Raw genomic sequence first — 15,507 nt, 5'->3', positions numbered from 1 at the left:
CCTGGTTGCAATCCTGTTCAGCTTTATTCATGTCTGTTGAGTTTAGTACTTTTATTGTTTCCTTTCTTCTCAGTTTCAATCTCAAGGCACACACCATTATATTGTTTTCTTTTAAAAAATATATAGGTTAACACCTTAAAAGCATTTCAGCCACTCCAGTACTCAAATATCATCAAAGCATTTCTTATCAAGATTATGACCTTTTCATTGGCAAAAAAAAAAAAGGCCTCAGATTTCAGTTTCTCCTGTTATTCTCTAAATCATTATCTCCCCACCCCCACCCCTATTAGTCAAAAGACCACCTGTGTGGACTTCAAATCCCACTTTTATTTTCCCCCTCTTCATTTTTTTTTCTTTGCTATATGTCCATGCCATTCTTTGTAGCCTACGGTGTGTTGCAAATGTTTTATTCACATGGCCACAGACTGACTATTCCCAAATGTTAATTAAGATCAGAAAATGAGCTGCAGAGTGCATTAGTGGTTATGTAATACAGACCATTAAAGCCTGCTTTATAAATGAATGTCATTAAATTCTAAGTATAGCTGTTTTTCCTCTGCTGCCAGGGGGGAAAAAATGAGAGACACGGCACCTTTTATTCAAGATTTTTTCAGGCAACTTAGCAAGGTGGAGGGGAACGTAATTATCAAACCCATTTTGTAATGTAAGAGAAGAAGTCTGTGCCAAAAGCTGCAAGGTTTTCTGGGTTTGGCTCCTCATTATGTGACAATAGCTTAGTTCATCCCTAACATTGAGCCAAACCATGGTTTAGCATGAATGCTCAAGCTCCCAGAGACGCAGGTCATGGCTGCTTGGTTCTGCTGCTGCTGCACTATTGGAAGTTTAGTCATGGTTTTGCTTATTGTGTCATCTGAACGTGGGCTTGTGGTTTATTTTATATTGAAGTTTTTGAGCTATTGTTAAGGTAAATTGCCAAAAATGACACTGCTCACATGGTTCCAGTTACAGATAGGTAGCCGTGTTGGTCTGCCATAGTCAAAACAAAACAAATTCCTTCCAGTAGCACCTTAAAGACCAACTAAGTCAGTTCTTGGTATGAGCTTTCGTGTGCATGCACACTTCTTCAGATACACACGAAAAGCTCATACCAAGAACTGACATGCACACGAAAGCTCATACCAAGAACTGACTTAGTTGGTCTTTAAGGTGCTACTGGAAGGAATTTGTTTTGTTTTGACTGCTCACATGGGTTGCCATCTATCTGGATTTTCCCTGACATTTAAGTGATATCTGCCTGGACACTGTTTCCGATGGCCGATTACCAACTATGTCTGGGAAATTGCGTATGGCAACCTTTTGGCATGAGGAGGTTGGTATAAGCAGTAATAGGAGCAGCTGCATAAGTTAGTATGAAACTAACTTCAGTTCTGCATCCAAAATATGAGTATGGCTTGCAAATCCTATGCCATTTAAAAAGCACATCAACCAGAAATAGCTATATAGAATCTGTGAAGATAGACAATTCTAAAATGTGCGGAGAAGTCTACACCTCACTCCCATCTCACAGAACAGCTGGATCATGACATTTATGCCACTCCCAAGGTCCCAATAAGCTCTGCTTGGCATTGTTTTTTCCATGGCAACCCTGCATTTCTTATGCGGCTGACCAGCAGTCCTAGTTCAATCTGTCGTTTCTTTAGCAAAACACTTGCATATTTAACTAACTGCTCTCGATTATCACTTGACTGCTCAACAATTCATTTTTAGAAAATAGACCTTAGGCAAGTAGATGCTTTGGTCACCAAAAAGCAAGCATTTTACCTTTTAAATTATATGTATTAATCATTTTTTTTCTAAAAAGAAAGAATCAACAGTAGATGCTGGTCATAAAAAATACAGAATGTGTGTGTGATATAAACCAACCACAGAAACAGTTGATCTGAAATGGTATGAAATCAAGAGCAGCAAAATACCAGTCACTCACGAAAAGAAAACATAAATGGACTTCTGTTTAGAATAGGTATTTAAAAACACCCCTTCAAAGCTATTCTTTTTCTTTTGCGATACAAACTGTTTAATGCAACCCTTTCCTTTTGGTGATCTTTGCTGAGAATAGTTTCACTTGTACAAGGTACTTTTAAAAAAGGAGGAGAAAAGTGTCCACTATACTAACACTATAACACACCTTTAAAAACCTATATTAACCCATTAATAAGGAAACCAATTTCATTTTGCCTTACTTGCTTCACAACATCTAAACAACATAAAACTGGCACAAAATGCCTGTTTTGATCCATCATCTTTTGGAATCTGTGAATCTAACAAGGATGATTCCCTGCCTAGTAATTTTTTGGCTATCACACCATCACATGTTCTAATTCAGATCATACAGCAGGGTGCCCATTATCTGAGCCATAATTTGCACAAACCTCTAATCACACAGACCCACTATCTATGTCTCCTGTAGGTGAGGTTTAAAATGAAACTAAACTGGTTTAAAGGCCCCAAGGATCTGCTAGGAGGCAGGTATGCCATAGTGCAGTGGCATCCTCAATCATCAGCATATTAGGGCTCGTCCATACTTCCACTTGCCCCATGACAAGGAAGCACAGGTCCAAGGGGTTTCCTGCTTGACCCACATTTTCCACGCATGGATCTGAGTGATTTTCCCCTTGCCCTGCTCCTTTCCCATGGAAAACCCACAACACATTGCAAATGCTTCCTTTAGGGCACAAATTATGATAAAATGCTTCAAGTGAGTGATATTGAATGTAGGCGCTGGGTGTGTGTGATGTGGTCATCACTTCAGTTAAGAAGTCGTCATAGAAAAATACTAATAGCATCAGCTTTTCAATGCACACAAAAGAAAAGAATGCAAAAGTCCAGCTTTAAAAAATACTGATTGATTAAAGAGTTTTCATTCAAAAGGGCACCCAAGTGTGTGGCTTTTTTGGTATGAATTTCTGCAAGGAAAGTGACAGGTTTAAACCCTGAGACTGAATTTTCTTTGCTTAATGCACACTTAGAATCCGCTAATCAAAGAAAGGCTGAATTCCTTCCAGGGTCTTGCTTTTTGTAGGTAATACTGCTACCTCCAAAATTGCTGCTAAAGCTAATTTTTTGTGGGGGGGGGATGTCTCTCCATGGAACACATGTCATCCTTTTCAGAATACATTTTTCAAAATCAGTACTCACCTGTCACACTCAGGTAAATAAATGGGCTTGTCTTATTCTCTCCGTTTTTTTCATTGACTGCCTGGACATAGTAGCACCCAGCATCCGCTGCTGATGTCGCAAGAATGACCAACTGATTCTCTAGTGTGATGGTTCTATTTGGGGGGGAAAGGCAAAACAGGGTTTGTTAAATTAGGACAAGAAGATTAAAGTTGCAAAATATCTCTCTCAAATCTGGCATGCTTGCAGAGGAAATCCCTCTCAAACTGCCTGGAAATCATTGAAGTTCATTGATCTCTCTTTCTTTGGAATTTTTATGATTTTTAATTTGACAGAGGCCAGAATCTAGAACACTCAGGAATGGGCAGTGACTTGTTTATACACAGTGGGGGTTTTGAATATATTTCCCTTAACCCCATGCTATATCAGAAACTGCTTTTGAAACTCACCTTGATTTTAAAAGCAATTCATCATTCAGAATGAAAGGCAGCTGCTTGAAAAACACAACCCAGTGTACACATAGTTCTGCAATTCTTTGCACTCTAGCTATAGAAAGATTAAAAGGAGCACCTAAAGCAAACTGCATGAAGCACTAGAGATCTGTATTCAGATAAAGGTTGTATTTTTACCTTTAAGCAGCTTCTAGGGTTCTTATTTGAAGTAGATGTGCTGTGCAATAGGTGGTTTAATCTTTTCCTTCTGCTGTTTTCTAAATCTAAGTTCCATCCCTATGGATCTAATAGCAGGTGGGAGTGGAAGAGACATGATTTAGATCAAGAAAACAGCACAAAGTTATCCCCTCCCTGAGCACCAGTGGCAAAGATCCAGTGGCAAAGATTTTTGTATTTAAATGTTGGCAAATGCAAACAAAGATCTTCTGCATCTTGGGCAGTTTGACTCTTAGTGACACCACCAAGCTCTAATATTTAATTCAAACAATTGACTCCAGTCATCCCAGTAAATACTGTTTCATTGCAAAGACAACAACAACAGCAATACAGGAAGAGCTACCCTATGGCTTCTTCAGACAGACCTGCTTCTTAAACATTCATCCTTATTTGCTTGTCCAAATCCTATTTTAAGGTTATATGATATTCACTGTTTGCTGAGCACTTGTTCTGATTTCCTTCCAGGAAGATTATACAACAATGAACAATCATCCTGATTTTTGATTGCATAGGAGTGATATGTCTTTCCATCAATTTCCTCATCACTTTCCTAACTGCAAAAAGACTATTGTTGCTTTTAAAGTGAATTTGTTGTGCCAGAGTAATTGAGTACTGTACTTGATTACTCAAATTTAATTTTTGCAGTCTGCAATCAAACTCCTCTTGCAAAATACTTACAGCTCAGAGGTAACCTTATGAAATGTCACTGTTAAGAGAATGCTAATGTCCATTTCTGGGGAAGTGAGAATGTGTGGAGACAGATCAAAGTCATCAGAATCTCAGGAGATACAAATGTATGGCCTATGAAGCTTCATATACCAAGAGCTGCAGCAAATAGCTAATTAACATGCTTAGCTCAAAGAAGTTCTAGAGAAAAGGAAGAGCAAAGCTGCTTCTGACAGCTGTAATTGTACCACCTCCTAAGTTAGGGCCCATCCACACTTTTGTTTGTCCTGTGATTTCACGTGATTTCAAGTCATGGGTACGAGAGGGTCATTTGTTTGTTTCTGTCCCACCGCTTTCTCCAGAAACTAGATTCCCCAGTCTACTGCTGAATCAGAACAAACTTCCATCTGCAGAAAACCCAATTGATGTTTGTTCTGATTTAGCAGTAAACAGTAGTTTTTCCTAGGGAAAGTGATGGGGCAAACAACAACAACAACAACAACAACAACAACAACAACAACAACAACAAAACTTCTCAGCCCCATGACTTGAAATCACTTGAAATAACGAGATAAACGGCAGTGTGGGTGGGCCCTTAGCATGGCATCTTCTCAGAGGAAGCAGCAAAGTCTAGTATAAATTTGCCCTTTCTTGTAAGAAATGCTTCTATAAACCAGTCCTTGTAAAATTGCTCTAGCCTTTTATGTCCGCTTGCCTGCAACACTAGACTTTCCACATTTACTCAGCAATCAACCTCCAGTTTTAAATTAAAATCTATAACAATTGATGGACAAATCATTGTCAAAGAGTTTTCCAGCACGCTTCTTCAAAAAGCAGAGGCCACAGAGGGGAAGAATGGGGACGATGGATGATTTGTGTTTGTTATCTTGCCTTCTGGGAGAAATGATGCTATCTTTAAGTTGTAACCAATCTCTCAGAGGCTGCAATGGTCTGTTTTGTAGTAACCATCTCTTCAGTACATCTCTTGATTGCATTCATCTCTTGAGTACATTCATATATAGTGCTAATGCTACTGCAACCTGTTCAGCAGCGGTGGCAGCACTTGGAGAAGGCACAAGAGAGCACTCGGAAGGAACATTCCATTATAAGTCTTAATAAATGTGCACAATCTTAGTGGTATTTTATAACTTGGAGACTATGTACCCATATTGATAACTCCCCTCTCAGATTTCCAATACCTATGCCATGTTCTCAGCCAGGCAGGTGTAACTCTGCTTGCATGGAATGATGGAGAGGAACTAAGCGGTTGGTGGTGATGTGGCTTTGGTAAGGAGGTTCCAAGGAGGGCAGTGGGACAATGTTAGCATCATAACTTATTGGTGCCCCAGAAAAGACTTTGGAATAAGCGAAGCTCCCACACAGAGGGCTTACTCACACTTCCACTTGCCCTGTGCCTAGAAAGCAAGGGGCCAAGCAGCTTACCCTTGCCCCACTCCTTTCACAGGGAAAAACCACTCTTTAGTGTTAAATCAGAGCAAATGTCAATTCAGAGAAAACCCAAAGTGCTTTTTCGTCCGATTGCAGTTTCCCCCCAGGGAAAGGAGCAGAACAAGAAGAGTGGATAAGCTCTGAAAGCGGGTGGTTAGGAAGGATTTAAAAAAAATAAAAAATGGAGTGCTGGGATTGCAATTAAGGTAAAAGCTGACAGGGACTATATTGTTGGACAAGATACATTACTTCAAAGATTCCTGCATTTCAGGGGGGTTGACTAGATGACCTTTGGGGTACCTTCCAACTCTACAGTCCTATGATTCTACCTAATAAGCCCTAATTTTAAGGGGTCTGCACTACATATATGGAAGACAGGAAAGTAAGACAGAGAATGTTTTAACTGGAGTGGGGTTTCCAACTAGGAAACTTTCAATTTGAACACAGTTACATTAAATACAATATATTCAAATACAAATTATCTATTTGCCCTTCCACAGAAAGAGTAATTCTAAGTGTGTTGGCACCAGTGGGGATTTTTTTTTTTTAAAAAAAATGGCTCTTAGACATGAAAGGTGGCTGATCCAATCAAGTCTCAGGGATGGAGTGAAGAGATCCACCTTTTCCTTGCCTTCACAGAAAGTATCAACACCCCACCATGCCCCAGTTAAGGAAAACCAAGATATTACAGTAAACCTGCTTCATATTAAGCATACATTTAAAAAGGTAAAGGTAAAGGACCCCTGACAGTTAAGTCCAGTCACGAATGACTCTAGGGTTTCCGCGCTCATCTCGCTTTACTGGCCGAGGGAGCTGACGTTTGTCCGCAGACTATTTTTCCAAGTCATGTGGCCAGCATGACTAAGCCACTTCTGGCTAAACCAGAGCAGCACATGGAAACGCCATTTACCTTCCCGCTGGAGTGGTACCCACTTTATTTATCTACTTGCACTGGCATGCTTTAGAACTGCTAAGTTGGCAAGAGCAGGGACCGAGCAACGGGAGCTCACCCCATCGCGGGGATTTGAACTGCTGACCTTCTGATCGGCAAGTCCTAGGTTCAGTGGTTTAGACCACAGCACCACCCGTGTCTAGTATGTATAAACGTATATCATACATCTAGTATGGCTTAAATCCCTACTGAGTTCATTAGGACTTACTCCCAGCTAAGTGTGTATAGGGCTGTAGCGTAAGTCAGGATAATATTTAGATAAAATTAATTTATGGTATTGCCTTGGGGTGATTATCTTAGCAGAAGAAATGATTTGTGGAAATCAGTAATGGAGATTACTTAATTTAAGATGGAAGAAAGTTTCTTCAATTACTTAGTGCACTCAAAACTGGAATGTGAAATTGCAAGTCTTAACAAATCGGCACACACTGAGAACAATAGTATCTTGTAATTTTGAGAACAGGTAATACTGTAACTATATTTAATACAATAGGGGAGACTTAAGCGAGCATCCCCATTAGACTCCATGGGTGATAGTTCTAGTTCCAGTTGCATTCCAAAGGATCTCACCACCAACTGTATGCCCTGCACTGTAGTGTTTTGTTTCTTAAACTTAGTAGAATTTCATAAGTATTTTGTGAAACGCAATTTGATGAGATACTAAGTTTGCTATTCAGTCCAAAGCTTTGCCTAACAACACAATCCTACTCAAAGTTCAATATAGATTTTTGAACTTACTTCTAAATAAATTGGTGTGGGATTATAGCCAAGAACAGCACTCTGGGTGGAGGCTCCTATTTTCCACATGAAAATGAAAGTGCTTTGAAAAAGTAAACTTTACTTTCAAATGTGAAGTTGCTGTTTCTGGGGGGTGGGGAGAAGGCCATAAAGCTTGAGGAAAAACAGTTTCCATCTTCAGTGTTGTTATTTTTTACTTATCCCAGTGCCTTGGGTTTCTAGCCTAAAGTCTGATTCCAGGATGCTTAGCTTGTTAAACTTTTTAAGGTAGACAAAAATGCCATAATGGCTTTAATCTGTCAATATTTTACAATATTGCACTTTGAATTTTGAGAAATACGTAAACATGTCTAACGGAAGATCAACATGCAAATGTCTATCACCACCTTCACTCTCCAGGTTAACAAAGATGAAGGTTAACTAATCCTCCAAGGATAATCTGAAACATAAGCCTCTGGAATCAAATGAAAGGTTAAGAGGAAAAAGAAAACAGTAGCTATCATAGGGAGAATAATGTCTGCTTCCTGCCAGATGGTAACCTGGCCCCACATACATTATTGAAAAAGTCACTATGTTAAACACCGGGGGGGGGGGGCAAGGCACCTGTCTACCTAGAGCAGTTAATTCTGTCCAGTTGAAACAGTGATAAGCAAAATATAGATTAATAGTCTGCATGGGGCATCAATGATGCATTTTCAGCCCTGGAGGCAGATGTGTGAGAAGGAAGAGCAAGCAGGAAGAAAAAGACAGGAACTCATGTCTGTAGTAAATTACTTGCTGTGCGGTTGAAGAAAGGCCCCCCTGGGGGGGGGGGAGTCTCTGTGTGCTACAGTTTCCACACTGAGAGAAGAAAAGTGGTGGCTTTAAACAGCAGAAGTTTGGATAAAGCAGCAGTGAAGGAACACTATGGGGGGAACAGTCATTTTAAACACCACCATATAAACTCCCTAATTTCCCCAAACTCAATATGCTTACTAAGAGAGAAAAAAATGGCATTATTTATCAGGAAGATGGCCAGGGTTAGGCTTTATAGGGGTTATATGTAAAACAAGACAAGATTTTTCCATTTATGGATCTTGAGAAGATCATTCCTCTCCCTGCAACCATCAATGGTCTTATATGGATGCTGAAGGAGAAAAGTCAGAGGATTCTTTCCTGCACCTCAATTATTGAAGAAGAGGGAGTTTAGGGCTTCATTTTTGTTGATTTCTCCCTCTTTTCATCCAAGACACCAACTCCTGGAGAGTTAAATATTTGCTAGCTTTTTAGTGACTAGACTGCATGATAAACAGATAATGCCAGATTACTGTATCATAACAGAATAAAATCCAAGCCACGGCAAAACCTGATTTGGTCTATACTTACAACACAGCCATCTGTTTAGGAGCCAAAGTGCATTCTATTTTGTCAAAAGGCCTAGATAAAGCTCCCTTTACAGAGCTGCCACACAGCTAATACAAACACCAAGCTGCTTTTTGTGCAATATTAAATGCCGGGTGGGGGGGGAGGGATCTATGAGCCTTATAAAAACTTCAGTTTGGATCACATCTAACTGGAGCTGATCCTTCTACGCAAGAACTTAAGCGACTCAGGAACAGCGAGTCTAGGAAGAAATGAGGAGATTACAGGGCAATAACAATGTAATCACTCAGGGATTCCCTGTAGGATTGTCATCCTCTGGCAAAGTCTTTCTGACATGAGCCTGTCAGAAAAAAATATGCTATTCATTCCTTTGTAATTATTAATTGCAGTTTCATTGTTTTTAACAAAGAAAACAAAACGTACAAACCTATGCTCAATATTTGAGACTGGGGTGGAGAACCTGTCCAGATGTTGTTGGACTCCAACTCCCATCAGCCCATTATAGCCAATGGTCAGAGAGGGTGAGAGATCTAGACCAACATCTGGAGGGCAGCAGGTTACTCACTCCTCTTCTTGGCTTCGTGCCACACTAACTTTCACAAAGCACTTGTTTTTAAATACATTCTAGGGAACCGTTAGAAGAAGCTTATCAAGTGCTATTTCAGGAGAAGATCAGTAATGGCAGGCAAACTATTTTGGAAGGCAGATTTTTACATGATTACTGAAGTCCCTGGCTAGGCAAAGAAACTGAGAGTGCCCCTAGCTAACTCCTCCATTCACACAGTGTGGCCCAAAAGACCAAACCCCAAGGCAAGTGAAGGTCCCAGAAGGTCCCAACATTCATGACAACAGGCAAACAAAGAAATGCAAAAAGGGTCCCACTTCCCTGATGCCAGGACATTGGCAAATGACCGCTATAGAAAAATTAATACTCGCCAATCCCACAACTGTTTGAGCAACCACAATGCAAAAGACATACTCTTTGTGGAAACTAGGTTTGTCTGGTTTTGAGGTACACTCATATTCCAGAGCACTCCATATCCACAGAGCAGAATGATGTACCATGATGTATAGAGATAGCTACTTTAATAATAATAATAATAATAATAATAATAATAATACAAGCAAGATACGGTAGCATTTTCTTCTCCAGGTGATTGCCTCAGCTTCTCACTCAAATAAGAAAATGCTTGATCTTTTTAAAAATGCTGCTATTTGTACATGATACACGAGATCCAATCTAGAAAGAGCCTACCACACAGGTTAGCTACCACTTGAAAAGTCGTGTGGTTCTGCTGTCCATCATCCCTCTCTAACAAAGACCAAGTGAGTTTTAATGTTTTAATTCTCTTGTGTTTAAAACTGTAGCTCAGCTTCTGATTCTGGAAAGGCCTTTCATGTTTGAATGTCTACAAAACACCCAACTGTACACAGATTTTCATTTCACACATGCTTGAAAATACTAAGTCCTTTCAAAGCAGGTGGCTCACACTACATGTATAAAACTGGACCCAGTGATGTGCAAACTCTCTGTTTAATTCAGAACTGGCATAGTAATTATAAACTATCTGCCTGCCCCCCACTCATCAAAAGACTCATTTATTTTCCGAGAATTCTCTCTTGGCATGGAAGGGTGGTACATGTTTGATTAGGGTGTTGCATTGTCCCCTGGAAATTGTAGCTCACAGCTACAGCCACTGCTGAGAGCCACTTCGAAACTGAACCACCCACCCCCTGCCAAAACAAATATTAAGGGGAATACTTAAATCTGGATTGGAGACAAGAACCACATAAAATGTTTGCAATGAACAAATCAATAGAAGTGACTCAAACAGAGGGAAGGTACCAAGTTCATTGTCATGCAGTCTCATTATGTTGATCACAGAAATCAAATGTTTCACTCATCAAATATTTGATAAATTCTGTGCCTAGACCTGCAAAGCAGTCTTACTAACAGAATCAGCAGAAGTGTAATGTTACATATGAAGCCAGAGAAGAACTTCCAGGGTAAAATATGATAAATTCATTATACAATTAAGCTTGGTGACCTCAGGTAATTATGAAGCAAAATTGTGAATTATTACCTGAACCAGGTAATTATGAATATCAGTGATATAGTGAAACACATGTTCATCTTCTTAAAGAGTCCAGGCTGAGATACTTCTAATTGCTGTTCCACTATTTGCTGAGTTTAAAAAATAGGCTAAAATCCAGACAAAGTCAAGTATTTTTATTTTTCGCTGATGCCAATGGGATGCCCACTGAAATCAAGAGGACTTTATAATGCTTAACTTTGGCTGGATTGTCCTGTCATTTTCAATCTTCACCTTCAGAACCCACCATGGGACTGCTCTAAATTTCCTGAAACACGCACTCATCCATTATGAACTCAAATTGTCATGACAGCCCTTTCCCACCGGGACTGTCAACCTAGAGAGTTGTTTGCAACAATGCTACTATTTGACATTCATCCATCAGTGCAAAACAAGAACAGGGCTTATTTTCAAATCTATACCTCAGCCTTAGTGGAAAAGACATTGACGAGGAATTATTGACCCTTTTATAGCATAATCCAAAAACAGGGAGAGAAAAAATGAAAATAAGAGATGAGTTATCTGGACATGACATGGCAAAATAATAAATAATACCTAGTCTTGAAGTAGACATAGTAAACTTGGGCAGGTGTCACTTATTAAAGAACACGATTATAGGGCCAGTTTGCACTAAAAAAAAATCAAAATCAAAAAGTAATGTCTGACCACTTTATCCCAGAAAGAACATTACATGTATAGTCTTAATCCAGGCACTGAACAGACCCAGACCTGCTTGCCTTCAACCAGGGTGCTGTGTCTTGTACCTTAAGATATTAACATATGCTAGGCATAACCCAGAATGTATTAAGATTTTGCAAACACAGAAGATTCTAGCTCTGTTTTAGGACATGAACAGAGTTCTACAACCTCTGCCTGTGACCAGATCTCTCTCAAACAACAGAAGAGGGGAGGCTTAATTTGGTTTCTGAAAATGGGGGTGCAGATGTTCTTGAAATCCAGGAGTTATATAGTTATGGTCAAAGTGAATAATTAGTGGACTCCCCCCTGTTTGTTTGTTTGTTAAGAAGTGATTGATTAAAAAAAAAAAAACGATCACCTTTCATGTCACTTTTTCTCTTACTTATCATGAAAAGTGACTGTTTCAGAATAGCCATCTTTTGCTGAATAGGATCCCATAGTGTGTCCAAAATGCTACAGTTCAGTGCCTAGAAACCATGGGTCTGAGCGATTTTGCCTTTGCCCCACCATTTGCCCCCAAGAAACCGTCTCTTTATGCAGGTTAATCCTGGGGAGGAGGGGCAGGGCAAACGGAAGTGTTGATGAGCCCCATTCAGCAGCAGAGCCGCCTCCTAGCTTGCTTCATCACTCTGGTGTACACTAGGGGGCCAAACAGGCAATATTCAATATTGATTCTATTTAATATATCACCTTATATTCAGCTCATTTAACTCCTCCGCCTGTTGAACTCCCCAGTCTGGCAATTTCTGCAGACAGAGCTAGCAGTCATTGGAAAGCAGAATGGTAAAATTACTTAATTAAAAAGGAGTATTTCTATACAATCCAGATTTCCACATGACTGGTCTGCAAAGGGAACTGTCTGTACTAATGGTGGGCATGGAGCTGATTTGCATTTGGAAGGCTGATGACCAGTTTTCAAATACAAATAAATACAATCATTCATTGTCTCACTATGCAATGGCGTTCTTTGTTGGCACAGACATTTTCTCCGTTATCTCGCATGTTATTAAAATAGCACCTAGCTTTCAGATATATTATAGCACCACCAGAGCATGCTATGCTATGGAAGTAGTCAAAAGCTTTATTAAGCCCTCTGAGGATGTGATTGATGGTCCCCCCTCGCTGTTCCAGTGGCAGGCCCACTTGAAAATACCGTGCTGAACAAAAAGCAAATTAGTAATGAAATGCACCACCCCTTTGTCATAGGGTAACCTGGTGAGCAGATGGTGAATGAGGTGACAGTGACAGAGATGAATTTTTAATGACAGAGCAACAGTTTTAGTCCATAAATTGAGAAAAGCTTTAGCACTGCCAACCTTGCTGTCCCACAGCTGCTTCTATCCCCATATTCAGCCACACCACTGTTGCTAAAGTGAATTCGTTATCTTTGAGCTACATGTTCTGACATACACTGTTTCAAGGCTCTGTAGTCCTAATGGCTCGAAAAAGTGAAGCATGCCATCGTGTGTAAAAAGACCTGCTTTCTTGTTCTAGCAGGCTTTTTTGGAATTGACTACTTTTAATTAAAGGGCTGGTGTCATGCTGTTTTTATTGGAATTATTGGTATGTTTGAAACAGATTTGATATATGTATATAGTTTTAATTCTATCAATGTTTAATTATATTTTTATGATGGATTTTTCTGTGTTTTTAGCAATTCTTGGTTTTCCCCCTGTAAACTGCCTTCAGGCCTGTCAGGAGAAAAGACGGGGTATAAATAAACATGCAATAATAATGATCATAATCATAACCATAGTTGTTTTAGAACCATGAGCTCTAATCTTTTACCACACCTTTGACTTGCATTTAGTTTGAACTAATGTAGTATTGACCAATTCCTTGCTTGATTATAAATTCAACAGCAGATCCTTCGAAGCAAGGATTGCCAGCTGACAGCATGAGGCTCCTCTACCAAATTTGATTCACATCTATGATTAATAATAATAATAATAATAATAATAATAATAAATTTTATTTATATCCCGCCCTCCCCAGCCGAAGCCGGGCTCAGGGCGGCTAACAACACTAAAGTAGTGCAACATTATAAAAACATTATAAAAATTAATTAAAATCAAAATTGATGGCAACCATAAACCAAAGTTTTGTAAAGATTGCCAAAGGAGGGAGTCAGGCTGCGCCCTGACCAAAGGCCTGGTGGAACAGCTCTGTCTTGCAGGCCCTGCGGAAAGATGTCAAGTCCTGCAGGGCCCTTGTCTCTTGTGACAGAGCGTTCCACCAGGTTGGAGCCGCAGCCGAAAAAGCCCTGGCTCTAGTTGAGGCCAGCCTAACCTCTCTGTGGCCTGGGACCTTCAAGATGTTTTTATTTGAAGACCGTAAGTTCCTCTGTGGGGCATACCAGGAGAGGCGGTCCCATAGGTACGAGGGTCCTAGGCCGTATAGGGCTTTGAAGGTTAAAACCAGCACCTTAAACCTGATCCTGTACTCCACCGGGAGCCAGTGCAGCTGGTATAGCACCGGATGGATGTGATCTCGCAGCGAAGACCCCGTAAGGAGCCTCGCTGCGGCATTCTGCACCCGCTGGAGTTTTTGGGTCAGTCTCAAGGGCAGTCCCACGTAGAGCGAGTTACAATAATCCAGTCTGGAGGTGACCGTCGCGTGGAACACAGTGGCTAGGTCAGGGCGAGAGAGACTGAAAAGTCTTTCCAAAGTTCAGTCATAAATCTAATGTTTTCAAGTCATAAGCGATGGTCTTCATTTGTTAATGTCGACAGTATGAAAGTAGTTTGTGATCTGGGCAACACATTGGAGAATAAGTGGCCCAAAGAAAATAAGAAAGCTTGGATATTCCTGCTTTAGAATACTGAGAAGTCAACACACCAGGTGGGGCAGACTCACTATGCTTTCTTCCTGGTAGGTGGGTCACTCTTACTTACTAGCAGAGGTGAGGTGACAGGAAAATCAGTGAGATGCAAATGTCCCAGCAGAGCCAAGGCAGAACTCCTTCCAATGAGTTTGCACAGCACCAACTTCTCCCTCCTGGTAAGCAACAGTAATCCACCTGCTGGGAAGAGAGCATAGTAGAAGCACCCCACTTTTGGTGAGCTGTTTCTGCTGCACACTCCACTGAGCAGGGGACATTTTCAGGAGATGCCAATTTCCTCAGCTCAGGAACACTAATGACTGGAGCTTGGAAGTAAGTTGTTGCTTCTGCAATGAAGCAGTTCAGACTGAGACGCTATATCACTTCCTGGCTCTCACCCAGGCATTGACCCAGGTAGCTGGGCACTTTGGCAGTAGCTCTAAAGCTCCTGCATGGCTCACCATGTCCTCTGCTCTAGAGGTGAGGGAAAATCTGAGAGCCTGCAAGGAACCGAGCCAGCTGGTATGGGGACCTCTGATCTTCTGGTAGGGATGTCCACCTCCAAGGGCTCTTTGGAGTGGTCCTGCATCCAATGTTCCTTCTTTGAGGAGACTTCAGGACAGTACCAAGAGAATTTCCGCTCTCTTATCTATCAGGCCTAGCACATTTCACCATTCTTCTTCATGAGAGCTTCCCCCTTTCAAATGGAAAATGAGAATACAATGAGAGCTGCTTGCAATAGATGTTATTCAAATGAGGCTGGAGGATCAGGGAAACAGTTGAGATATTGCCAGGTTGTCCTTCAGCCCATAGATGAAAAAAACCACCCCAAACCTTAAAACCTGTTGTGCTCTGTTCAGTAATTTTGCGACCAAAGTTCTTTCCTATACCCCCTTGAATCAGTTGAAAACCAGAGAATAATTA

General features: G+C 40.6%; 1 protein-coding gene across 6 annotated transcripts in view; it reads right to left on the bottom strand.

Annotated features, from left to right (window-relative positions):
* Positions 1 to 15,507, bottom strand: part of SDK1 (sidekick cell adhesion molecule 1) — a 595,311-nt gene that overhangs the window by 353,184 nt on the left and 226,620 nt on the right. For all 6 annotated transcript variants that reach the window (XM_081839463.1, XM_081839466.1, XM_081839467.1 and 3 more), the window contains exon 5: positions 3,157 to 3,290. In XM_081839463.1, the coding sequence (XP_081695589.1) occupies positions 3,157 to 3,290 (134 nt within the window). The remainder of the gene's footprint in view (positions 1 to 3,156; positions 3,291 to 15,507) is intronic.

This window comes from Podarcis erhardii, assembly GCF_964252035.2.
Source record: "Podarcis erhardii genome assembly, chromosome: 14".
NCBI classification, from domain to species: domain Eukaryota; kingdom Metazoa; phylum Chordata; class Lepidosauria; order Squamata; family Lacertidae; genus Podarcis; species Podarcis erhardii.
The sequence above is the reverse complement of the archived record's forward strand: the minus strand, read 5'-3'. Positions and strand labels throughout refer to the sequence as shown.